This window comes from Notamacropus eugenii, chromosome 1 (genome assembly GCF_028372415.1).
Source record: "Notamacropus eugenii isolate mMacEug1 chromosome 1, mMacEug1.pri_v2, whole genome shotgun sequence".
Classification (NCBI taxonomy): domain Eukaryota; kingdom Metazoa; phylum Chordata; class Mammalia; order Diprotodontia; family Macropodidae; genus Notamacropus; species Notamacropus eugenii.
In genome coordinates this window covers 368,473,569-368,501,017 of record NC_092872.1, presented here as the reverse complement: position 1 = coordinate 368,501,017, position 27,449 = coordinate 368,473,569, and the positions used below count along the sequence as shown (strand labels likewise).

At 40.4% G+C, this 27,449-nt stretch overlaps 1 protein-coding gene across 6 annotated transcripts in view; it reads right to left on the bottom strand.

Moving 5' to 3' along the window:
- Window positions 1–8,134: 8,134 nt before the first annotated feature.
- Window positions 8,135–27,449, bottom strand: part of LOC140518404 (protocadherin alpha-8-like) — a 184,215-nt gene continuing 164,900 nt past the window's right edge. For 5 of the 6 annotated variants that reach the window (XM_072630543.1, XM_072630545.1, XM_072630547.1 and 2 more), the window contains exon 4: window positions 8,135–10,932. In XM_072630543.1, coding sequence (XP_072486644.1) covers window positions 10,622–10,932 — 311 coding nt within the window. In that variant the 3' untranslated portion in view covers window positions 8,135–10,621. The remainder of the gene's footprint in view (window positions 10,933–27,449) is intronic. The other variant, XM_072630548.1, reaches the window with a different exon arrangement.

Below are 27,449 nucleotides of genomic sequence, written 5' to 3'. Positions count from 1 at the left end.
AAAGTAATCATAAGATTAAAATATTTTTCAAAAGACTAAGTCCCTCTTTCTAGCAAAAAGGGGGATTTACCAAAGGCTAAACGGAAAATAGGGTTGACCAAAGGCCAATTTCCCATTTTTAGTAGTTGATGAAAGGTCAGCCAGAGGTTACATTAAGCCCCCTCTTCTTTTTGTTTGAGCTAGAGTCTAAGTTGAGTCATGGATTCTGCTAAGTAAGATGGAGGTAACTGCTAATCACTGACCACAAGTTCCTCTTTCCTAGTGTACCTTCTGGTTACAAAAGATAACACCTGGAGGAAAGGACATCTGGCATAGGATTAAGAAGGTCTGAGAGAAGCTAGCTAGTCAAATGACCTGCCTTGTCCAGTAAAATTCCAGTCAAAACAAACTTCTATAATTTTTCCAATTTCTCTTTTTTGTTGTAAAAATCATCTCCATAAATCACTCCTTGTCTCTGACATCTGAGGAGTCAGGTGACCTGGTTTAATATGCAAATGCTAGCTTTGCAGATTAAATCATAGATGGCTTAGTAACTTTATCCTCAGTTTCCTTTTATTTCAGATAATCAATTTTAACATATTATAACCCCTGAGAAATAGCCCTCAGCTACTCTGGGTTCACAGTTTTCCCCCTTTATTTTCTAGAACTGTATATGAGGAAGAGAGATTAAAATCAGAGACTGAGTACCCTCCAGGAGACAAATGTCAGGCTTGCCTTAGTTATGCTTGGCTGGATTTTTAAAGGGGGATAGCTACAGTGCTTGGTGGTAGTTAGGCTCATGGTGGAGATATAATGGGAAGATATATGAAAGAGGAAACATTCATGGGCAGATCAGAGGGTGTTCCAGAGCAATCAGGTGAATTCTCCTATGGCAAACTTCAACTGGCTTCTGACCAATAGCTGGAATCAGTGATTACCTGTATTATCACAATCACCTCCTAATTTTCTCCCTGCCTTACATCTTTCCCCTCCACAAATCATCCCTCACACAACTGTAAAAGTGATTTTCCTAAAGCATAAGTCTGACTATGTCACTCTGATGAGGTGCTTGAGTGCCTGTGTTTGGACCCCAATTCTAAAATCACATTTCTCTTTACAAATCATTTCTCCCTAGCCTCAAAACATAATCCAAGGCAGTTTCTCCCTAGCCCAAGGATACAGCCTGCCCCAGCAACAACTATTATCTTCCTTCCTGCTACAGTAACCAGCTACACCTATTGAATTTATTAGTCTGGACCAGCTGTGTACCGATTGAATTGGCTGTGTAGTGAGTCATAATGACATTTACTATTCACTGACCAATCATATGTATCCTAGACTTACACATACATATGCTCCCTTATATTTATCTTGTCCAACAAGACATTGATGAGAGTAGTCTGGTATTCCTTAGTTAGTCCTGACCATTAGTTGATTTAGTGTTGTTTCAGGACTAAAACCACAGCTCCAAGTAACCCTGCCTGGTGAATTCTGGGTAAAATACCTGTGCAGTAGATACTAAAAGTTCATGTTCCTTTAAGAACTAACCACCCTTAACCACTCCCTAATCCCACCGTGAATCACCTAGTTAGCATATTTGGCACATGTTTTACTATAGAATATCCTATATAAATTTTATCTGTACGCCTCTAGGGTTGCAGGTTTCCTAAGAACTCTTGCCTGCTGAAAAGCATAACAAATTTTTACCTTGACTTCTAGAATGCTTGAGTCCAAGAATTCATTCCAGGCAACCTGCCCCTGGTATACCAGTCTTTGCAGGAGGTCTCATATTCTCCCTTCTCCCCGCCCCCTGCCTCTAGCCCTCATCAATTCCACTGCTCAATAAAGTCTAGTGGCTTATTTTTATCCCTAGGGTTAAATACAAGTTCTTCTGGATGACATTTAAGACCTTTCACAACTTACCTTTCTAGCCTCAGTACACATGACTCCCCTTCACACACTCGCTGGTCCAGCCAGGTCTTACTTGACATTCAATCTTCCACTTCTATGCCTTTCTTTAGCCTGTTCCCCCATATCTGCAAAGCACTCCATAATTTTTTTCAAAATTCAAATTGTGTTACCTTTTGACATGAAGTCTTTTTCAGTCCTTCTCTGTACTAATGCTTTCTCTAACCCCACCCCCACAAGATCTTATATTTATATATCTGTTTATATATTTTTGTATAGACTTATTGAGGGCCTACAATATACCAGACACTATATTAGGCACTACGGATACAAAGATAAAAGAGAAGACAGTCTCTTCTCTCAGTAAGCTTAAATTTTGCTATGCAAGAAGACTAGGTGAGTTGTATTGTGGTGAGGCTGATTCCCTTTTCCCTGTGACCTTGGATCAAGAATACTTAGTAGGACCTGTAGTGGGGGAGTTGACCAGGAGACCCAAAATCAATTTTCCCCAGCCCAGAAAAGACACAAAGTAGGATCTATTAACAGAGAGAATGAGGTATTAAAGTCTTAAAGGAAATGTTTAGGACACCTAGGTGGTGCAGTGAATATAATACTGGAACTGGAGTCAGGAAAACCTAAGTTCAAAACCTCAAATGGGTCACAAAGAGTCAGACTGGACTGAATAACAAAGGGAAGCCTTTACACTTTGTTACCCCTTGGTGAGGCAGTGAACTATTAATTGGAGAAAGGAATGGCCATACTCCTCAGAGCTCTTTAAAAAGCCAGAACTCAAAAAAAATGCAAAAAATAAAGAAATAACATTCCTCACATGTCTCCCACATCAACTGACTGACTCCTTGCAGAGTATAGCTCCTGATCAACTGTCCACATATACCCCTCTACAACACACCCACAAAGAAAATTTGGGGTACTTCTCTTCCTGTAGTGAAAGTAAGGAATAGAAACTATAAGATGAGGGAGAGAGTGATTGAAAATTCAGATTTTGCCAGAAGCAGTAAAAGTTATTCCCAACACTTGGCTGTTTGCATCATTACATTTTAACTTTTGATTTCAGTGTAGTAAATTCAATTTAGCTTTCATATAGAGTGAGTCATATTCTTTGGGGCTATACTGAAGAGGGACAAAATCAGATATCCAAACTATAAACCAAGAGAGCTATTAGAACTTTTTTTGGTTATTCAGTCATTATAGTTGTGTCCATAGTAGTTGCCATTTCCTTCTCCAGTTCATTTTGCACATGAGGAACTGAGGCAAATAGGGTTAAGTGACTTGCCTAAGGTCACACAGTTAATAAGTGTCTGAGAATAGATTTGAATACAGAAAGATGAGTCTTCCTGACTCCAGGCCCAGCACTCTATTCATTGTGCCACCTAACTATCCCAAGAGGGATTTTGGGAAATCAAATAAAAAACTTGCAGACAAAATAAGGATATTTGGATGGCTAGATCTTTTTCACACAAGTGTAGTCTGAAATGTGCTGGTATGATTTAAGCTTGAAATGCCACCTGGTGGTTTGTAATAGCCCTATAGCATCAACACTAAGTCACAACTAGTGCAAGCAGCACTGTCCCTAATGCATAACTAGTGTCCACATGGGACACAAATTGTCCCTACATGTGAGCAAGTGTTTTACTATACTCCTATGTCCATTTTTTTTCTATAGAAAGGATAAAAGTTATTGACCCATGGACCTGGAAGCCTGAATGACCACAGGAATAAATTTGTACTAAGAAAGGGTGAAGGTCAATGGGGGAGTGCATCCAATTTCAACTGCTCTCAGCATGAACAGTATTTTAGGAATCAGAAGAGTACTTGAGGCCAGTTTCTATGAGACTAGTGATTTGTGAACTTTCTCATTAGAAGACCATTTGATAGGATCAAGAGAATGTGAATTAAATAATATGACCTTGTCATATTATAGGCAGCAACACTATAATATTTGAGGTGTTGGGATTTTTTTTAACCATATTTAAGTTTATTATGGACTTAAACATTTCATCATAAGAATAAGAGTAAAAGAAAAGATTGTATATTAACTTGTGAATTTTTGTTATGTAGTTGCTTTTTTTAAAAAACTTTCACTCCAGTCAGAACAATAGGCCTCAGGAAAGAGTGGTCCCCAATAAGTCATAGATGGAGGGGATGACTTTCTGTTTATTGGACCCCCTTGATTAAAAGTTGACACATCCTTGAGAAAAGGAATGTCATCTCCACTGACCTTCAGAGCTGGCAAAATCTGGAATGGAAAAGACAAGACATCTTGAGTAAATAGGGAAGATTTGGGTCAATTAAAAAAAAAAACATGGCTAGGAGCCTGTGACATCATTTGACCAGGAGTGATAGGTGGAGCTTCAAGACACGGGCCTTATGGAGTCATTGACTTTGACCTTATTCTTTTTCCTCTCAGGTTGATTAGAGGAACAGAAGCTTTTTGTCTGTCGTTTTTGTTCTTCTGGAGGATGGTGCAATATGAGTATGATAAAGGCTCCTCAATTTCTTTGTGGAAAGGGGGAATGAAAGGCTACTCTTCTGGGTTGCTGCTAAGGAAATAGCAACTCTCCATGCCCCATTTCTCTCCTTTCCTCTATGTACCAGAAATTAGGAAGTTTAAATGACCTTGTCTTAAATTAAGTCCAACAGGTCTAAGAAATGTAAACCATTTTCCTCCTACTTTCAGGAAAAAAAAAAACAAAACTGTGTGCTTTATTTTTTAGGATCACTTAAAAGAATTTGATTTTCATTTTATAGGATTAATTTTTTAAATTCTTATTTTATTTTTACCCCCAGCTTCTCTCCCTCGCATTTCCCCCTTACTCCATCAAGAAAGTAAGAGAAATGAAATCTATTATATATAGTCAAGCAAAACAAATCCCCACATTGCTCATGTCCAAAAAAATATATGTCTAAATCTGTACTTTGAGTCTATCATCTTTCTATCTGGAAGTGGGTAGTACATTTTGTTTTGAGTCCTCTGGAATTGTGGTTAGTCATTGTGTTTATCAGACTTATGGGATTAATTTGGGGGTTTCTTTTACACATTTTCATACATCTATTGAGCTGGACATTTCCCCTGATAGCCAACAAACTTGACTGATCTCAAAGTATACTTGGTTTGTATGGTTGTTATTGTCTTCATAATTTTCTCTATAATACATATGCCTGACAACATTAATTAAATTTCCCTGTCTCTCTCCCTCTTCTCCACCGAAGAAAATTGTCTTTTTTTGGTGAGATTCAGTTTTTAGTTTCTTCAGTCAAAGACAGATAAATGAAATTAGTAAATTTGCTAAAACTCCTAACCAGATGGTTTTATGATTGAGATTTTTTAAACCTGTATGCATCCCCATCTGTCACAGTCTCATTATTTGATAAACAGTAAAAACTACCCCCACTGTATCTTGGAGGTGGATAAACACTCTTGTTGTTTACCTCCTGAGCACCACAAACTTTTGAAAAACAGGAACTAATTCTTATCAAAGCTCTAGGTTATATTCAACTGAAGGAGGCTTCAGAAAGCATTAATCAAAGATTGAAAACTGCCTACCTGCTTTCCCATACTCTCACCTGTAATTTCAGGAAGAAAAACCTTTATCAGGGTGAATGGAGAACTTAGAAATTGACTTTAGAAAGAAAAATTAAAAATAGTCTGGCTTTTTGTTTCCTTCTCTCACTCCATTGCTCTCATGCTTTTCAAAGAGTATAAAAATTAGAACTGTCTGTTAATACGTGGAAAGTGCACTGAATTTGGAGTCAGAGGCCCTACCTCTTGTTACAGTGTCTTTGGACAGATCCCTTAGCCTTTCAGGCCATCAGTATCCCCAAAATGAAGGGGCAAGATTAGAGGGCCTTCTAACATTTCTTACAGCTCTAAATCTAGGATCTTATTAACTAAATAATTTAAAAGAGGAAGAGTTCTTCAGATTCGATGAAGAAGAGAAGGCAGAGGCATTCACACAAATTTAACAAGTGCCATTGAGAAGAAATTATGGGGCTTTCCCTCTAGGACACAAGTTGTTTCTGGGTTTCAGCTAAGCCAGCCTGGAGCTCAGTTTTGGCCTCTCAGTTAAATGCTCAGGGACTAAATAGCTTACTTAGAAAAGCTCAATTTTGCCACCTCAGATATACTTTTCAGGGTCTAGAGGCAGTTAAATGGTACAGTGGGTGCTGGGTCTGGAGTCAAGCAGACCTGAGTTCAAATCCAGTCTCAGGGACTTCCTAGTTGTGTTTCTTTGGGCTAGTCATGTAACTACTAGATAGTTCAATTTTCCCAACCATGAAATTGGGATAATAATAGTACCTACCTCCCAGGGATGTTGTGAGGATCAAACAAGACGATGTTTGTAAAGCCCCTACTAGAGTTCCTGGCATGTAGTAGGCACTCAATAATAAATGCTGATTCACCCTCCCTTTACATCTTCCTGGTGCAAATGAATGTTACTTGCTCAATCAGCTGTCTGCTGTCTATCATTTTTCACTTGTGTTGGATGGATAATGGCAGGGAGTGATTTATATTTCCTGAAATGTACAGTTAGGCTGTATAGCTGGATGACCCCTAATTCACTGAATAATCACACACGTTTGCCTTTCAGTTGATTTTGTGCATGTCAATAGGATCTCCCCTCAGCTACTCCATGCAGCAAATTTTATTTTATTTAATGAAATAAATCAGGAAGTGCCTATAAAATGCCAGGACTTGATCTTACCACATACTAACAGAGTTTTTAGCAGGGAACAACATTAGCTAGTAAATGGGTTTCAAAAGATCATTTTGCCCAACTGATTGTGATTCCCCACCCCTGTTAAGAGTGTTTCTCAGTCACAGGACAGGATGGGTGTTTGGCTCATGTATCAAAGTCTATGTGATTCCTTGGTGTTAAGTACAAGAGGATAGGACAGTGATGGGCAGGGTGTGGGAGGGCTCTTTCATGTTGAATGATATTTGTCTTTTCAGTAGCCAGGAGTCTGCAAATGTGCTGAGAGGAGTCAAAGGATCAATGTGTTCTATTAGTCAGCACATGGAAAGACTGAAATAACATGATCTAACATAACTCCAACTCCTGAACATTTCCAGGACAACTTCAAGCTGTAGTAGTTGTCTTTGAGGGGAGATGTAATTTCCCCCATTCCATCTGATGTTTGGTTAACCTGAAAAACCCATTTGCAACTGAAAGCTTGTTTTAATGTTTTTATTTTCCATGTCTTTCTATTATTTGGGTTAAAAATAGAAAAAGCATGGATTACAACACCATCTGCCCTAGGGCCAGGATCTCACCTGAAAAACTAGGCATCTCAGAACCCAGCAGCCAGTACTCTTAAGAACAGTCAGTGAGGAACCTCATTCCCTCTGCCATGTGACAACCATGATCTTCCTGTAGCGTATGGACCACACATCATGTATATGTATCAAAGAGATTGGAAGTCGAGAGTTGTAGCTTCATTTGGGATCTGATTCTGTATGGCTGGAAGGGCCCTGGATAAATTAATGAATCATTCTGGAGTTATCTTCTGCTGCTGCTTTCCCTTCCCTTCAACCTGCTCATTTTAGAGCTTCTTGAAAGTCACTAGTTCAGCTGAGTTATTTGTCACATGTCTAGCTACTTGCCAATTATATTAGACCTGGGCAAGGAGTTAAGGTTCCACTGGTTTGAAGTTTTCCATCCAGAGGTTGGGGTAGGAGCAAATGATGCATGTTATTTTACACAAATGAGAGAAACTCATTCCTCCTTTTCTCATTCACTTCTAACCTCAGCTGGCAAAGGGCTTCTGAGTCCACCAGCTCGAGCCTTGAAGAAAGGGGAGAAGGAGAAAGAGAAGGAATGTGCCGTGTATTGCTGGAAGAGGATGGGATGGGGTATGACCTGGGTTCCCAGTTGTCCTAATAGGACCGACAGAGTTGCAGAAGAGTAACTAGGCCAAGATAAACACAGCGTCTCTGGTGGAAAAAAACTGGCTTACTGAAGTTCTGGTCATTTAGAGTTTTATTACTGTTGGAGCAATGACTACCTCATGGCCTCAGATCTCTCAGAACCTTCTTCCAGAAAATATGACTACTGAGTCTGGCTCTGTAATATCTTATTTAACTCCAGTGGGCTTATTCTCTGAATACAGATCTCAGAATAGTACCTAGCCAGTATGTGATTTGGAAAGCTGTATGCTGTGGCAAACTTGTTTCATCTATCTCATTTTTCCCTCTGCTCTTAGAAAAGACCACCATTTCTTGCACACATACCATTATCTGTTTATTAGCAATAACATAGGAAATACCAATAGCACCAATTAAAAATGAATCCACATGCTGTTTTGTCCTTACAGCTGTAATAACTGGTAACTAACAAAAGATTGGAAAGCACTTTCCCAATATAAAAAGTGCTGCACAGATTTATCATCATTCTTATCATTAACAAATTAGCCCAATTCTCCTATTATTCAGAAGGCACGTAAGGTCAAGTACATGGGGTCGAGTGGGGCAAAGTTGTCGGAACCTAGAATGTAGCCATGACTTGTATGTGCTGGCAACCTGTTTTACCCCATGCAAACCTACAGAGCTGAATTTACACACCCTTCAAAATATGGGAGAATCAAAGCTCAATCATAAACAGAAAATAATTCTTCATGGGAGATGGAGAGCTTTGCAACAGATTCCTTTCTTTCTTGTTCAAATCAATCAGTTCTAGAGCAAAAATAATTGATCAAGCATCTAATTTGCACATTTCAACAAACTTAAAATGTTCCAGCTGGAATGACATTATTCTTTATGAGAGGATATGATAGAGAATCTTAAAAATTCGGTATTCATGGAGGTCACAAGCTGTTTGGTTGTGTGCTCACACACCCACAGGGAATTATCTTCTGAATTCTTTCCAGAAAGCTTACATTTAAAAAGCAGTTTCATCCAATCCCTCAACAGCTGGACTCCTGGCAAAAGACAGGGAAGAACTTTTGGCTGACCATAAAAAAAAAAATTCTTTGAATCACCAGTATCTCGATTTAAGAAAGATATTTTACTGTGTCTTTCATACACACAAAAGCTGATTAACAGTGGGTTTTTTTTTTCAAAAAATGAACACTATTCCACTTTTTTCACAGGTGTACAAAAAAGAAATGTAATGGGGTTACATTCAACAATAAAGCTTAAAGTCCACTCTAGGTAATAGTTGCATTGACATTCACATACACAAGCACAGAGTAAGTATATTTCAGGATTTTTATAAGAGCATACAGCATACATACAGTAGTTGGATTTTACATCATGAGTAGTAGTAAGGGCAGCAATTCAGAGTGTCATAGAAAAAAGGGAAACAAAACCAAAGGGGAGATTGTAAGCTAGCGCACCAAGACAATTCACAGAATTACAGGATCTGTAAGTGTGTTCTGTATGTCTGAGAAAACAACAACTATCTTTCATTTCTGAGTCTTAGGACAGTTGATCAAAGAAGATTGTGTAATCAAAGTGCACATAAAAAACATTTTTTTAAAAGGATGGGGATCCTTGGGTTTGGTAACTAATACATGCAAGAGGCAGTCCCAGAGTGACCTGATAGAGTAAAGCTGTGATTGGCCGATATAATACAGATGTTTCAGGCAATTTCTCTAAAGCACTTCAGTAGCAGCAATGATTGTTTCTAATGGCTGTAGATTTAATTCTCTTTTGGGGGTAAAGGGGAATCATATTTGTTTTTCAACATTTACATCTATACTTTCATTTTTAAATAAATCTATCAAATAACAAAGAGCATAGATAAAGTGAGGTGTTGGGTTTTTTTTTCTTTCCCTTTTGCATATGTATTATGGGAAAAGGATCTGGCCTTTTCAGAGACATCGTGTGCAAAAAAATGTTTAAGAGAGTGAGTACAAGGACATACAGGAAACATCATCCAAGCCACTCACTTTCCAATGTATCCATCTGACCAGCCTCCATTTAGAGTCTAAGGAACTGTTTTTCCAGCATAATGAAGGTTTTCAAAAAGACATCATAGCCAATTTTTTTTCAGGACCCCTAATATTGTATAAGTAAGTTAAAGGTCAAGGGGGCAGAATACAGTTTTGTCTGGAGAATGGGTACCACCTCCTGTCATTAAAGATTCCATACCTATCCCACACTAAGTTTGGAAAATCTAGTCACTTCTTTTCTCAGGTTTCCTCCCTGGCCTGAAAAGTTCAGAACTACTAGTTTGTTTTGTTTCTTCACATTTCTACTTCTCTTGCACTAAGTAACCTAATTTTGCCTTCCCTCGTCGACTTCTGTACACGCATACGTACACACCCGCATACCTCCACGCCCGCCCCCACCCCCCACATGCACAGGCACACATCAAAAGTCAGGCCCAGCTGCCCAGTCTGAGAACCTTTCAGCCTGCCCTGTAAGTGCCATCAAGACAGGATTCCAGGAGCACAAGGCTAAGAGTCCAACCTCTCACGGGTGGGGCTGGGAGGCCTCTCCTTTGCGGCGGAGGAGAAAGGAAACTTGGGTCTGCTTTTTAGATTCTGAAAACAAGCCAGAGTGGAGAGAAAGAGTTAACATCAGACTGAGTAAAGCTTTTAAGACAAAACCTGTTATATGTGATCTAGACAGACACCGGGAACTTTCTGCTGATTTCTGAGATCTGTACAGATAGGACTGGTGTGGACAGGAGGAAAGAGTCAGGAGTTGCTACATAAGAGAGATTTGCCATTATTACAAAATTGGCTAAGTGGCTTTGTTCCATTGGATCCCTCACTGGTCACTGTTGTCAGTGGTGCTGTTCCCTTTTTCTTTTTTCTCCTGGGTCTTGTTGCCCTTCTTCTTTTTCTTTTTCTTCTTGGTCTCCTCCTTTTTCCCAAAGGTTATGAAGTCACTTTTGTCAATTTGGCTGTTGGGTGGCTCCTGCCGGATGGAGATGATTGCAGGAGATCCAGGAATAATGAATTTGTCTGGCAACTCACCAGGGCCAGGTTGCTTGGGGTTGCCAGGTCCGTATTTAAAGGTCCAGCTGTTACTGTTGACACCAGCTCCTACAGGGGGGGACACCTCTCCTGCCTCGGGTTCTGAAAAATCCAAATAACAACATATCAGTCAAGAAAAGCCAGTCCCCTTGCCCATAGTGCATTCCCCTACACAGGAATACTGCGATAAGAGAGCACTGCCCACCATGGTTCCATGAAGAATATCTTTGTCCAGAAGAGAGGCCCAGAGCAGTGATTAGAACAGAAACAAACAAGAAGTCCACATTTCCTTCCCCATTATGCTCCCGACACTAACTGATTTTCCACCATTGCCCTTCTGGGTCAAGATACTTGAATATATGTAAACGTTTCAATACAAATACCAGGAGGTGCTATTGTAGTTGTAAAAGAAATTTTGCAAATTTTCAGGAGAAACACCAAAGAACCTGGTCCCAGAAAATGAATTTCTGAATCTTGTCTACAATTTCACTGGACTCAGCTTGAGCAAAATCTGGGTGAAAGACTGAGAGAAAAAGGTGTATTTTGACTAGATCAGAAAGTCAAAGAAGCTGTTAGCCCTGATTAAGTTTCCACAGCTACAGGAGAGATCCTCTTGTAAGTTTAGGGAAAGGCAGAACAATATCATGGTAAGAACCCTGGTCATGGAGTCTGAAGACCCAGGTTTAAATTTTGGATCTAATACTCATTATGATCCAGGATAAACCATTTAATCTTTCTCAGTATCACTTCCTCACAGAGTTGTTGTTAACTTTTAATTGTTAGAGAAATGTAAATTAATATTACATATATGTTTGAGAATAAAAATATTACAGAGGATAACTCCTGCCTATTCCACCCCTCTATATACATATGCAAACCATTCTATGGTACAAGAAGCTCCATAGGTCGCTGATCCTTCTCTGATCAGACAGCTTTTGTAGCCAGCTACATTTTTATTCATTATGTATAGAAGAGTAAGGAAACTTGTGTAACTTCTCCCCTAGGACGTTTCCATGAAGTGGTAGGTTGAAGGAAGTACATGTATATATTCATGCAGGCACTTTGCCCAGAGTTCCCCAGAGTTCCTCAAATTTCCAGGGGACCTTGAACTCTGAAAGAACTTCCTTCCCGAAAAGGAGTCATGTGGAGAGATGTAAAGGGAAGAGTACCAAGAGTTGTGATGATCCCCCATCCTTCTTTCAAGTTTTCAGGAAATAGATGGATGAATGAACTGAAAGCAGAGAAAGTAAATGAAGCTAAGACCCCAGTGTGTAACAGATCATGCAGAAAGGTGAGCAGAAACATAGGTGGATTTATTAACACACTAGGGTTGATGAAACTCCTAGAAGTCATTTGACAGGACCAGTATTCCTCCTGCTCCTCTGGAGTACTGCCTCAGAAAAATCCCACTTTCCCTTTATCTGAGTCCAAACCCTTCACTTCCCATCTCCCCTGTGACCGATGGGAGTGGGGGTGAAATTTAATGTCCACCTCCCCTGTGGTGCTCAGTGAGGGAAAGCCTCTTTCTTAAATGATTGTTTGTGTTCCTATGCTATTTAAAATTACTCTTAATGTTTATAGCCATTTACAATGATTTTAGTACAAGCCAATAAGCTCATTGTTTGGAAACAAAAACAAATTAACCCAAAAGGAAGTTTCTACTCAGCTCAGGCTGAGGTGGGCATGAGTCAATTAAAAGGAGAATATCTGTAATTTTAGTAACCTCTGAGATACTATGAGATATCCCAGATTGCTTTTGAGTACAGAGAGAGGTATAAAAAGGAAAAGAATCAACAGAAGTGAGAGGTAGTGATTGGTGTGTCTTTAAGTAATCATATCTTCACCACACAAGACAGCCAGAGTTCTACTGAGCAGCACCTAGAATGTCAAGAATCACAGACGATGGGTTGGTTCACAGAAGGGGCAAATTTTCTGAAGTGCTGAAGTATTCCAACACACTCTTTAGGAAACATCTTGGACCTTAAGTTTTCCATCAATTAATCAATCAACTAGTGTTTATTAAGTACCTACTATGTGCCAGGCACTATGTTAAATGCTAGGAACACAAAGAAAGGCAAAAACAGTTCCTGTTCTCAAGATGCTCACAGTCCAGTGGGGGATACAACTTGCAAACAATTGTGTAAAAAGAAGATATGTGCAAGATAAATTAGAGGTAGTTTCAGAAGGAAGGCATTAAAATCAAGGACTAGAAAAGTTTCATGCAGCAGGTGGGACTTTAGCTGAGATCTGAAGAAAGCCAAGGAAGCCAGGAGGTGAGGAAAAGGAGAGAAAGAGAGTTCCAGGTATGAAATGCTCAGAATTTGGAGAGGGATTGTCCTTGAGAAACCACAAGGCCAGTGTCATTGGGTCTCAGAATGAAGAGAGGGAAGTAAGGTGTAAGGCAACTGGAATGGTAGAAAGGGCCAGGTTAAGCCAAACCAAACACAGGAGTTTTTATTTGATCCTAGGGATAATAAGAAAACACTAGAGTTTATCGAATAGGGGGTGAGATGGTCATATCTGTACTTTAGAAAGATCACTTTGGCAGCTGAATGGAGGCTGCCCCAGAGAATTAACAAGAAACCGCTCCTAGGGTTATACTATAAATAAGCTGGTAAAGATCTAGGCAAACTAAAAACAATAAAACTACCCCTACAAAATATTAGTAATTTGGCAATGATGTCCTGTAAGACCTTTATTCGTGATATCATCTCTTCAATCTCTCTAGGAAAAATTAATTCAAAAACCCAAGTTTCTTGTATAAAGGTGGTACTGTGAGTGAGCTGGATTTGAGGTCGGGGGATTTGGGTTTAAAGCCCAACTGTCACTTAATACCCATCTGCCCTCTATTAGGTCACTCCACTCCTCCATGGTTGGTTTCATCTTCAGTAAAATGATGGGGTTAGACTGACTAGGTGACCTCCGCACTCCCTTCCAGCTCTAAATCTTTAATCCTATTAGCTTCCCAACAGGAGTTCAGCCAGAGTTTAGCTTCCTGTTCTCCTTCTGGGTGCTGGTGATACCCATGAAAAATAGAGACCTGGAGTTGTTACCTGCATGTCAGCACCACTCAATATCTTTTTGGAAAAGTCCCACTAAGCTGGACTCTGAGCTCATTCCTGACTGCAGAGTAAAAAGTACACCCTCAGGAGCTGCAGAGGATTTATTTCCAATGTTGAGCTAGCCCCCAGTGTAAACCCAAGGAATGAAGCTCATTATTGATTATTCAATAAACCTGTCATCTTTTAAATAGTATTTTATTTTTTCCAATTATATATAGAGATAATTTTTAACCTACATTTTTTTGTAAAATTTTGAGTTCCGAATTTTCTTTCTTCCTCCCTTCCTCTATTCCCTTCGGTTCCCTCCCACCTCCCTAAGATGGTAAGTAATCTGATATGTTATGTATGTGCAATTATGTAAAACATATTTCCATAAATAAACCCATCATCCTGAGCATAGGTGTGTCTTCATCCTTGCTGAGCCAAAGGAAACAAATGAACCTTCTTGCTGGCAAAGGAATCAGCTCACAGCAGGAACGCCAAGGGTTAATCAGCTTTATTTCCACATCACTGAACTGCTTCTGCCTTTTCAGGGAAACTTGTTTCTGCCTGACTCAGCCTGAGACACCAAGAAGCTGACAGGGCTTCATTCATGTGCATCCTCCACGTGTTCTGGCTCTGCAGAGGAGAGCTCTGCTTTGCTCCACCACCACCCATTCCCACCCTACCCCCAAAAAAACTCACTGCAGAGGTCCCGAAGGGACCCAACCCACTCCAGTGGCTTCTGTTCTGAAGAAATGTTTGACCATTTCCAAATCAAACACATGTTCCTCCTCTGCCAGAGATTAGTGGGTGTCTGGCCCTGCACTACCACTGCAGAGCCAGGCAGTTGTGATACCAGTCACTCTCCACATCTACAACCTTCTTTATTCAAGGAATCTAAAGCCCTGTGGCAACTTCCAGAGAAACGGAAATAGTTTTGCTTTTTTTCCCCAGAAATGCATCTATTTCTGAATCCAAAGGCAAAGCAAAATGGGCCCTTCCTCTATCCTCCCTCCCGGAGAAGATAAAAAGAGAACCCCCAGCTCTTCCCCCAGGACCAGCCCTAGTAAAATGGCCCAGCTTCTCTTTGGGCTCAGTACTAACTCCCATCTTGGCATCCAAGGAGTTTCCAAGCTTCCCAGCTAACCTATCCTCCCCCAAGTGAATTGTCAAGAACTAATATGCATTTATTTGTGTTTTAGTAGAAGATTCAATGACTGAAAAGTGAAGAACGCTTCTAAAATGGTGATATTTCTGGCAGTATGTCATAGTGGAAAATTGTCTCTGGGAGGGGAGGGCCTTCCCAGAGCTCCTTAAGTTAACACTGCATATACTATGGACTCATTTGAAGATGGAAATAGGGATACAGTACAGGGAAAGACATTTTCCTGGACTGGCCAAGCCAAGAAACAGACTCTCTGGGTGGCACAGAATCAGGAAAGCCTGAGTTCAAATTCAGCCTTAGACATTTGCCAGCTGTGTGACCCTGAGCAAGTCTTTTTGCCTCAGTTTTCTCATCTGCAAAATGGGGATAATAACAGTTGTTATGAGGATTAAATGAAATAATAAAAGTAAAACACTAAGCACAGTGCTGGCATCTAGTCGATGCTATATAAAGCTTAACTATCATTTTTATTATTACCGGTATGGATAGGAAACTTTCAAGCAGGTCTTCAGCCACAGCCAAGGAAGTGCTTTATCATGTCAAGCAGATTTACAATTCAGGCCCATAGATCTGAAGTTGACATCTGTGACTCACAACTGAGAAACTAGGGAGCTCTCCATGTGTCTGGACTGGACTTAAAAGGTATTTATTCTTAGGCTGCTCCAAGGCTTCAAGAGGAGTTTCTTGGTCATTTGTATTGTTACAATACCCAACTGAAAGTTTATTCTTGCCCATAGTGGAAGGGGATTTTAAAATGCAGGCAAAATGGAAGAGACTGAAATCCTTAGAGTTTCCAGACCAGTCCAGGTTTAAAGCTACAACAGAGCATAAATAAATTGTCTAGAAAACAAGACAGAGGAGGGCTGACACCCTGGTCCATCCTAAAAGGGCCAGGCCATGCATCCACCAATCACCTCTGGCTTGTTTGCTCTGATTTCTATTATGTTACTTCTTTTCCTACCATACAGCTTGTCCCTCTGTGCCTCAGCATTGGACAAGGCTCAGGAGTGGTCATCTCACAGCCTGAGAATTTAGCTTCAGTGCTTGGGCTAGCAATCACTGCTACAGACACTGCAGCTAGCCTGCTTTATAAACCTGCCTCCTCCTGGCCGCAAGTCGTTTTGGAGATTTATCCCCTGAATCAAGAGGCCGCTCTCCAATGGGAGCCAGAATCCTAATCAGTAGGAAAGCTTCCTGCTGGGGGGCAGCCAACAGGGAGTGGGGGTGGGAGAATAAGAAAATGGTTAGAGGGTGGTCATTCCCAGTTCAATTCAATCTCCCTTCATTCCTTCTCCTGGCTTTGATCTTTCCTCCCCACCCCTCAACCCATGTTCCGATCAGGCTTTGACTAGGAACAAGCCTAGATCTCTTGTCACTTGAAAGAAACCAAAATGCAGGGGCCGGGGCCTCCTGGTTAGCAATTGTTCTCTGTGAAAAGCTGGAGGCAGCTGAATGAGAATGTGAAGGGAATTAGTTCAGATGGGAGGGAAGGAGGGAGGAAGGGAGGGATGGAGGGAAGGAGGGGAGGGGAGGGGCTCAATCTTCCAGCAACCCTATCTGGCTGACATGCTCAGTGAGAGAAGCCAAGCTTCAGCCCCACCCTTCTTTTTTCAGCACTGGTTCCTAGGACTGTGATCCTGGGGCTTCTGCAGGGTCATGCAGACAAAGAGCTTCCAGAAAAGCCATTCATTTTGATTTGAGAGAGAACCATTTTCAGTGGTCTGATTCATTTTTTTTAAGGCTACCTTCTCTTCAGCCTGTCCCCTGCCTGCTCCTGATCCCTCGGCATTTTTCCAATTTACAAGCTCTTAGGTCAGTAAAGCCACCCTAGGTTATTAAGTGACTGTAACCCCATACAGCTTCAGCCAGACAGCTACAACTCCCTGAGAGTCAGATCTTAACCCAATTTGTCCTTTTCCCTGACACTGGCTATTCATGAATATTCAACACTAGCACTTTGGCATCCTCCCTAGATTTTTAATCTTGGGAACCCAAGTTTGCTGTGAAAGGGAAGAGACATGTTGAACAACTAAGTCTCTGGAAAATGAAATGTATGCAGGACCCACCATTAAGATTAATATGCACAAAACAATAAATCAAGCCCTAATTTGTAGCATCTGCCCTCCCAGCACACCCCTTCATCCTGCCTGCACCCCTCAAGAGGGGTCTCCTCCGAGGATTATCTACCTTTGTTGTGGCTCATTCCCTAAGTCCAGAATGCCCCCTCTCTTTACTTGTACCTTTGGAAATCCTGGTCAACCTTCAACGACTAATTCGGAAGTCACCCCCTACTTAATTCCCCAGTCTGAAATTATCTTTCCTTTGCTCTCCTGCTCTTATTATATTCTATTGTGCATGACTGTTATTGTACAATTATATGCAAGCTCAAGGTCTGGCATATAGTAGGCACTTAATATGGTGAATTGAATTATGCGGTATTATTTATTTAAGTATTATTGCATCTTTTTTTGCATCAGGGAGAGCTGAAACTATCTTTGGATGCCTCCCCTCCACATATACTTATCTGTCATAGGGTTCTATATGCAGAGTACACTTTACGGTTGTGGATTGTTTCCAGCCTTCTTTGGGACTGAAAAGATCATTCTAACTTGTTTCCTTTCCAGATAGAAGGGAGGAAGAAGACAAAATTACTCATAGATGCAACAAGGCAGCACAGTAGACACAGTTGATCTCAGAGTGAGGAATGCCTGAGTCCAAATGCAGCCTCAAACACTTATAAACTATGTGACCCTGGGCAAGTCACTTAGCCTTGGTCTGTCTCAGTTTCCTCAATTTTAAAATGGGATAAAAACAGCACTTAGGAGAGTGGCCTATTGATTCAAGGAATAAATCTCCAAAACGGCTTGGGGCGAGGAGGAGCCACCTACCCATCCATATAGGAAAACAACTCCCTGAGTTGTTATGAGGGTCACATAAGATAATATTTATAAAGTGCTTATAGCACAGTGCCTGGCACATAATAGGAACTTAATAAATGCTTGCTCCCTTCACACCCTCCCATAGTTGACCTAGTTAGAAAAAAATCATCACAGCAGCAAACTAGTACAGAGAAGAGTTTCAGAGGCCACAGGGCTCTAGGAATTTGTAGTCTAAAATCTGTTTCCCTATTTCCCCACCTCTCCATCTGTTTGCCTTTGTGAAATCAATGAATCTGTCCAGCTGGTTTAAAGGAGAGGAATGCGGAAAAATTCTTTCATGTTCTTTGCCTCCACACCCTCAATCTATGTGGCAAACTCTATTTTTCTATTTAAGTACCATTAACCTCAGTAATTGAACCTGACAGTGTATGTTCTGGAGACCGGACAATTTAAAATTATGATTGTCTTCCAAGAAATCTCAAAGAAAGATGTCAAAAATAGAAAAGAACAGAGAACTTAGTATCATCCGCAAAAGTTGACTTAAAAAGCATCAGCAATTACTGACCCACATTCCTTCTTTCTCATCTCTATAGAATCTTTTTAACATTTATGTACTCTTCCATAGGCAACAAAATAACTTTCATCTTAAACCTTTCTCAGTCCCTCAGTCTTCTTACAACTTTCTCCTCTCCACATACTCTGCCTCCTTCTGGCTGTGCCTCACTGGTTCTACTTCATGCCTAGAATTCTCTCCCTCCTCATCTCTACCTTCTGGTAGAGATGTCTTCCTTCAAGTCTCAGATAAAATCACACCTTCTACAAGAAATCATTACCAGTTCTCCTTAACCTTAGTGCCTTCCCTCTGAGATTATCTCCAATTTATCCTCTGTATATCCCGTTTGTATGTGACTATTTGTGTGTTTTCTTCCCCATCAGACTGTGAGCACAAAAACAGGGACTCATTTATGCCTTTCTTTGTACCCCCCCAGCACCTAGTGCTGTACTTGGCACATAGTAGGCTCTTAATAAGTACTTGTTGACTTGATACAAGGGTATCCTTGATGAAAATATGAGAAAGTAAAAGGCAGGTTTTGCAGATGATTTAGTGCAGCAGGTCATGACTTCATATTTGCAAGATTGACTGAGAGGATATAAAGTATATAAGATGTTGTTGTGTTTATTGATTACCCAAAAAATTTTTTAAAAGCATTTAACAAAGCAAAATTTAGATTTAAAGTTCTTTTTCTGATGAGGTATCTCCATGTATGTGTTAAGATGATTCAAGATTCTCTGATGGATGAAACTATAAGCATAATTTTTTTCAGTAATCCTCCAAGTAAGACAGAAAACAAGGAAATCTGTTTACCAAAGATGCTTATCACTGTCATTAAGGATATCTCATATAGATAGTTCAAAGAGAAGAGGAATTCCCTGTAGATGATGAGGTTGTATAGATCATCCTATATGGAGGTGCCATTGTGCTACTCACATCTATTTCTACACTGAGTTTTTATTGTTCATTCATTTCAGTCATATCCAACTCTTTGTGATCCCCTTTGGGGCTTTCTTGGCAAAGGTACCGGAGTGGTTTGCCATTTCCTTCTCCAGCTCACTTTACAAATGAAGAACCTGAGGCAAACAGGGTTAAGTGATTTGCCCTGAGTCACATAGCTAATAAATGTCTGAGACCAGATTTGACCTCAGGTCTTCCTGACTCCAGGCCTGGTGGTCTATCTATCCACCACCCCCACCTATATTTCTATACTACAGAAATATATATGTTTCAATAACCTAATGTAGCCTTGCAAAAGAATGGCCTAGAAATCCATATAGAAAAAACAAGTGTTTGAAGGATGATTAATGCCCTTTACGTCATATGGACAGACAAACAGCATTTATTAAACACTTACTAAGTGCCAGGCACTGTACTAAGCACTGGCTTAGCAAACCCCTTCCCTCAAGGAGCTTATATTTTCATTGGGAGAAAACAGTGCAAAAAGGGAAGCTGGAAAGGGGAAGGGGTGAGTGAGTACTTGAAAGGTAGCATGGTTTGGAAATGATATACTGGAAGTGACAAGGAGATCTAATCTCAGGCAAGATAAGGTCCAAGGTCACCCATCAGATCCCAGAGCTGTCCAGCAGTAGAGTATAAGGCTCTGGGGGAGAGAGGAAAGGATGGAGATGGTGGCTATTGTACAGATGCCATGGTTTGAAAATGGTGGTCAGGAAGTTGCAGTTAGATGGGCAGTCAATTGAGTTAACCCATCAGTACATGTAAGTTGGACAAACACTACAGACAGATGAGATGGGCCTAAAATGGGGTAAGAGGAAGGGAGTTGACTGGATCACAAGTGAGAGCCCATAAAAATGCTTTTTAAAAAAGTGATGCTGAACTATTCTCTGCCAAGAAAGATTGATTTTTTTTTTTTACAATAATTTCCTGGTGATGATATATGGTTGTGAGCTATGAAATTCCATGGGTTCAAAAGAATCAAAATTTCAGTTTATCCAAAGGCAATGGAAAAAATAAATGGTGGACATAAATAGGCCTCAGCGCATAACCAACAACCATTTCTTATATGCAAGAAATGACACAAAATATATCATATCAAATACATGTTTAACTGGAAAAGGAAATGAGCCAATCATATTCTAATAAAGAAAGATAATGGATAGAGAGCCTGAGTCTTGAACTATTGTATGTAAAGTATTTAAAGACCAAGGAGAAGGCCTCTGATGCACTAGGTAGATCCTTAATGGAAAATTTATGTTAGAATAAGGACAATTGCATAGAATAAAAAGACATGAATGGTTTGGAGTCTACACTGATGTGAAATGTTCACATTGATGAAATTATAAGTCCAAGAACCTAGGTAATATTGTGATTATGAAACACACCCTCTTCAATCCATATAATACTCAGGACCAGAAAGGATAGATTGGTGTTTCTCAGTGTCCCCATCTTTTCAGCACCAAAGTCCTTCCTTCCTTTCTCTCTTCCCCCCTCCCTCATTCTTCTCTTCCTTCTCTTTTCCCCTCCCTTTTTCCCTCCTTGTTTGCCTCATCCATTTCTTTCTCCTCCCCCTTTTTCCTTTCCTTTCTTCTTTCCTTCCTTCCCAGGCTAATTACTTCATCACCATAGTGAGCTCTTCATGAAAGACTTCCTCTACTAATATAAATGGGCATTCTTCTTTGCAACTTATAGTCCTAGAGATTTTCCTCTGGTCCCTTAGAGTTCAAACGACTTGGTCAAGTGGCCAATATGTGGCATATGCTAGACATAACTCTAGGTCTGTATGACTGAAGCCAGCTCTCTATTCACAATGCCATCCTGCCTCTCCCAGCATCTTTCAATGAACACAAAAAAGACAATAATCTGGCATAGAAATAATGGAAAATAATAATAATGTGCTTTCTATTCTCATAGGGCCCCTTATGTTCTCAAAGCTGTATAGACATTATCAAACTTTTACTGTCACAGATGTGATGTAGGAAGACTGTCTCCCTACTTTATAAGTAGAGAAGCATAAACAGAGGGTGGGCAGGTCAAGTACCTAGAGTTACATAATCAAAAACGGAGCTTCTACTTGTGGGTCTCTTCAATGAAAGAAAGTTACCATAATTCCCAAGTCAGGGAATTCACAGTAGAGGCGAGGTGGGTCTACTTGAGAGGCAGATTATCCTTCTCCAGCTCTACACATCAGGCTGGTTTCTCTGCTTATATAGAGAATATTGGATTGAGAGTGCACACATCTTGTGGGCATCTGAGGCAGTTATTTCTTGTGTTTTTTCTTCAAGTAGCCTTTAAAGTTTTAGTGATGGTTCCATGCCTCAGACCCCAGCTGTGCTCATTTTCAGGAATCTCAAAGGTCAAGACAAAAAATAGAGTGGTTTCTAAAAAATCATAAAATTTGCTTTGTTACCAAAATAACTTTGTGCCATTTTTAGTAGAGTATAATGGCATCATTTGCAGCAAACAGCTCTAAAAATGAAAATTACTGAGATCAAACTCTTCAAAATGCAATTAAAAAGCAAGACTTTACCAGGGTTTTTGTCTGTTTGTTTTCAACCTTTTGTTTCAACCTTCCCTCCCCAGTTGTTCAGTTTTCTCAGGTTTTGGAGTGGGAAGGCCCCTTTTGATATTTTACTTTCTCCAGCAATGTCCTTATAGCTCTGAGAATCTTCCTGGAGGGCTTAACACTCTTGAAATGATCTTACCACTGTCAACAACTTATTCCCTGCTTGAATTTATTTATGGAACTCTCTCAGGAAGGTTCTTCCAGGCAACCCCTTCGTATCTCACTCTCTCCCTGATCTATTTATTCCCAGGGTACCTTAATAACCTCCATGGAAGGAAGCTTCCTTACTCATTGGCAGGAAATAGGTTCCAAGTTACTTTGAAAGGAGGCAGTGAACTTTAAGTGCCTCTTCAGGGTTCCCTAACCACCATCTCACAGAAACTTAACTAAGAGATATCACCCAAAGCCACAATGGTGGGAGAGGGCAGGGGAGTGGAATGGCAGGTATATTTCCCAAGGGTTTTGTGGTTACTGGTAAACTCCATACTTTCATGAATGCAATACAGATTACAATCCATTTGTAACTGTTCAAACAACACTTTCATTTCCTCCTACTTTCTACTATAAATCTGCCAAATTAGTTAGGTTGGGATCTAGAGTTGGGAGGACCTAAGAAGTATCCTTTCTCAGGCTTGATTAGCTACAGTTCCAGTCATAGAATCATATACTCTTACGACTGGAAGGGATATTAGACATCATCTCTTCCTTACCAAACCGTAGCACTACCACCTATTCACCTATATAAGAGGTAGCACATTGTACAGCAGGAGTCTCCAGAGTGGGAGCCATGGAATGACCTGTCCCCAAGGTACAATGTAACCAATAAACTGGAAGGTGGCAATATGGGTCTTATTATTTCCCCTCTACAAACAGCCAATTACAGAACTCTCAAACACAACCACACCTATCATTCTCCCATTACATTCCAATATTCTCCTGCTATAGCTACTCTCACTGCTGGGCAAGCTCCCAACCTCTCCATCTCTCTGCCCCTGAAAGACTCTTAGGTAAGTTTCAACCTAACCCTGACCCAAGTACCCACAGCAGAAGCTATACAAACACCATGAGGAAAATCTGCCACTACTGCCCTACCCCATTCTCCCTCTAAATACATCTACCTCTTACTGCCCTCTCCATCATACTGTGTAGTATATGCCCTTTAGAGCTCTGTGCTTCAGGAAAGTGACAAATAAGAGCCCATCTGCTCCCCTTTTTATTTTGAGTGGGACAGAGTGAGTTGTATAAGATGAGCGGACATGGATGGGTTACAATTTGCAGTGCACAACTCATTACATTATTTTTCTCCCCAAACACCCCTCATTTTTGAGCACTACCATCCTTCCAGCTACCAAGATGTACAACCTTGCTTCTCATTCTCACCTTTTCACTCTCATTCACCCTATTATTTCTAAGCAGTAGCTAAATTTGATTATCTCTTGGTCCACAACTTCTCGGTATGTGTCTCCTCTCTTTTTTACACAGCCAGATTTCTCCTGAAGACCCACATCACTTATCACCTAGACTACTGCAATAATATCCTAACTTGTTTCCTGGACTCACATCTCTCCCCACTCCAATCTATCCTACATAAACCAGTCAAAATGATTTTCTGTTTACAGTGCAGGCATGACCATGTCATCCCATCTTTCCTCACCTCTAACTTTTTCACAAGCTCCAGTGTTTCTCTCTTACATTTAGAATCAAATATTTACTCCTCTACCGGCATTCAAAGCCAGATTCACAATCTGGCCCCAACCAACCAACTACCATTACCATCCCTGCCCCATTCCCTCCCATCCACCTCTTACCCCCTCTATCACACTGTGTAGTATGTGTCCCTTGATGCTTTGTGCTTCAGGGCAGTGACAAATAAGATCCACCTACTTGCCCCCCTATCTTATTTTGGGTGGGATAGAGTCTTAGTATACACTATTCCCCTGATGCACTCATTCTGTAGTCCAGACAAATTGACCTTCTCGCTTACAAAAGCATATGTAAAATAGTCAAATGTAAATAGGATTTTATGGTATGATACCATCCATCAAACTGAACTATAGAAGGAAAGAATAGATTTATATTTTATAATATCTTGAGTTGAAATAACAAACAATTCATTTTTGCCTTTATTTTTATATTGTTTATGATGAATATCCACACACAGAGAAATAGAACTCCTTTTGAAAAGCTGTTCTAGTCATTGATTTTTTGTGACATGTTATTTGATTGTGGAACTATGTATCTTTCCACCAAAAAAAGTATCTTTAAAAAAAAAGGAAATTTGCCTGGTGGACTAGCTACCTTGATAAATTTGGCATATACATCTTCCCTAATTCCAAGGCATACACAGGGAGTTTTTGGAAAATAATGAAGCATATTAATTCACATTGCTTCCTAGAACAAAAAGATTTTTATATGGTTAATTAAAAAATTTAAATTTAAAAAAAATACCTATTTCATCTTTCTTTTTCTTTTTTATCTTTCATCTGGTAATGTACACAATATAACACATAAAATGAATAGATATGCACATATTAGGCGTATAGGCTGAAAAATGTTTTGCTAATAGGAATACACGATTGAAAAAGTTTAGAGACCATGGAAATAGAAATTAGAACACCTGATCTCATGTCACAAATTTGACCTCAGACGTTCACTAGTTTCTCTAAGTCCCCTTTCCTCATTTGTAATGAAAAATAAAAATAAAAAAAACAAACCTGGGAATAAAAGCATCTCTCACACAGAGATGAGATAATACATGTTTACCTCTACATAAGTGTTAACAAGTATTATAGAAATCAGCCAGGATTCAAAACAGGATGGGGAGGAAGAGGGGAGAGAAACAGTCCACATTAAAGATGTGGATTATTCAATGGCTGACGTCTTGTTGTGCTAAAATGGGCCTGGATTGTACTCCTCCTCTCCCAGAATGCTTCACATCATAGTTCCTGTCTGCAGTCCATCTGGAGATGTGTGAGGGCCAATCATTTCACTCAATAAATAACTTGCTCCTGCCTTTGGCTTGGATTTTTTTTCTTCTCCTTGTAAGAATACAGGCTTCTCTAAGGTTGGCAGCAGTCCCAGGCTCTCTGTGTTGCTGTGTCACTTCTCAGCCCTGAACAACCATTTCCTGACAAGTAGTGAAATCTCTACACGAAGGGCACAAAATGGAAATGCTGTCAGGCTTCTAGAAAAGCTTAGAAAAGATAGGCACAATGAGGGACCTCTGTGAAGAGAATCAGGGTACAAGGCACCATGTGAGAAGAGGGCTCCATTCTATGTAGGTACTAGTGGCAGTGGAAGTACTAGGTACTAGCTATTAGGTACTAGTACTAGGCAGTGGAGGGCATGCTGGATTTGGAGACCAAAGATCTTGGTACAATTCCTACCTGTCTCCCCTTATGGCCTTATGGTCCCTACCATCACCTAATCTCCCCAAGTTTCTACAACTGGAAAGTGAGGAGATTGAATTAGATGACCTGGGAGTTCCTTTTCAGCTCTAAATTTAGGATCATATGATCCAGCTTGTGCCCGCATTCAACAATTCTGTGAACATTTGACAAGCCCTACTATGTGTAAAGCATTTTCTACTAGGCAGCTAGGTAACATGGTGGATATGATGGGGTATAGGCTCTGGGAGCCCCCTTGAAATCTCCTTGGATTTCCCCACTTGATCTGATGTTCACCTGAGGTCGTAAACCCTCCATTATCAATATGCCTGGATCTCTGTTATGTTTAACCTATGCTAGCCCTCTGTTATCTCTTATCTCCAGGTAGCCTTCAGCTATTTCCCACCCTTAATCCCATTCTCTTGGTTCCTGGAGTCTGACCTCCAGTCATCTCAGTCCCATCAGGATCCTCCTTAGATTTCTCCTCAAGACCCTCCCTAGACCCCTCCTCCTAGACTACTAGATCACCCCTATATCCCTGCCACAATCTTTCTGTATATAAGACCTATCCCATTTCCATGAAGATCCACAGAGTTCTTAAGAGTCTGGCCAATATGGTGGATCTTTAATAAACTTTGTTTTTCTTTTTGACTGAAAGAAAGCTTGAGTTGAATTCATTTGGGCAGGATCCAGCACATTGGTATTTCGGGGTCTTGAGCACCCCTAACCTCAACAGATAGAGTTGCTAGGCCCTTGTCTTCATGAGTTCAAACGTGACCACAGAAATTTACTTGCTGTGTGACCCTGGACAAGTCACTTAACCCTGTTTGCCTCGGTTTCCTCATCTGTAATATGAACAAAACCATGGCAAACAGTGGCAAACCACTCCAGTATCTTTGCCAAGAAATCCTCAAAATGGGGTCATGAAGAGTCAGACATGACTGAAATGACTGAACACAGCAACAACAGGGGGCAGAGTGAATAGAGTGCGGACTTAGAGTCAGGAAGACCTGCGTTCAAGTCTAGTTTCAAACATTTACTCAATGTGTGACCCTGGGCAAGTCACTTAAAGTCTTTTGCCTCAGTTTCTCAGGTGTAAAATGGAGATAAGAATAATACCTACATCTCATGTTATGAGGATCCGATGAGATAATAATTATAAAGTGCTTAGCACAGTTCCTATTGTATAGAGTGAATCCTTAATAAGTGCTGGTTTCTTTCCTTCCTTTATACTAGGTCAGGGGTGAGGAACCTTCAGCCTTGAGGCCTCTTGTGGCCCTCAATGTCCTCAAGTGCAGCCCTTAAACTGAATCCAAGCTTCACAGAACAAATAAATTACCTTAAAAGGATTTGTTCTGTAAAACTTGAATTCAGTCAAAAGGCTGTAGTCAAGGACCTAGAAGGCCACATGTGGCCTTGAGACTGCAGATTCCCCAACCCTGTTACAGATATACACAACAGTCTCTGCTGTTATAGAATTTATATTCCTTGAGGATGTTATGATTGTACAAACAGACAGGGATAATGCAAGGCAATCTGAGGAGACAGCATCAATAAGTAAGGAAATGAGGGAAGGCTTCAGAAAAGAAGTGGTATGTGAGATGGACCCAGAGGATAAAGATTCCCAAAGGTGACGCTGATGAGTGAATAAATTTCAGGCATCAGTCATGACTTAAAAAAATGCACAGAGGTAGGAGATGGAATGTTAAGTTCAGGGGACAGTTAGTAGTCCAATTTGACTAGGAAGGGGAATAATGTGACATCACGCAGGAAAGTAGGTTGGAGTTAAATTTTGATGCTCTTTCAATGACAGGCTGAACAATTTTTACTTTTTGCTAGAGGCAACAGGGAGCCATTAAGTGTCTTTGAGAAGGAGATTGACATGGTGAGATGTATGCTTTAGCAAGATTACTTTGGCAGCTAAATGGAGGAAGGAGGAGAAAGGAGAAAGACTGGAAGCATGGTAATAAATTAGGAGATTGCAATTGTATAAGTAAGTGATGATAAGGGCCTGAACTGGGATGATGGTCATGTGAGTTAAGAAAAAGGGAAGAAAAAGCAAACAA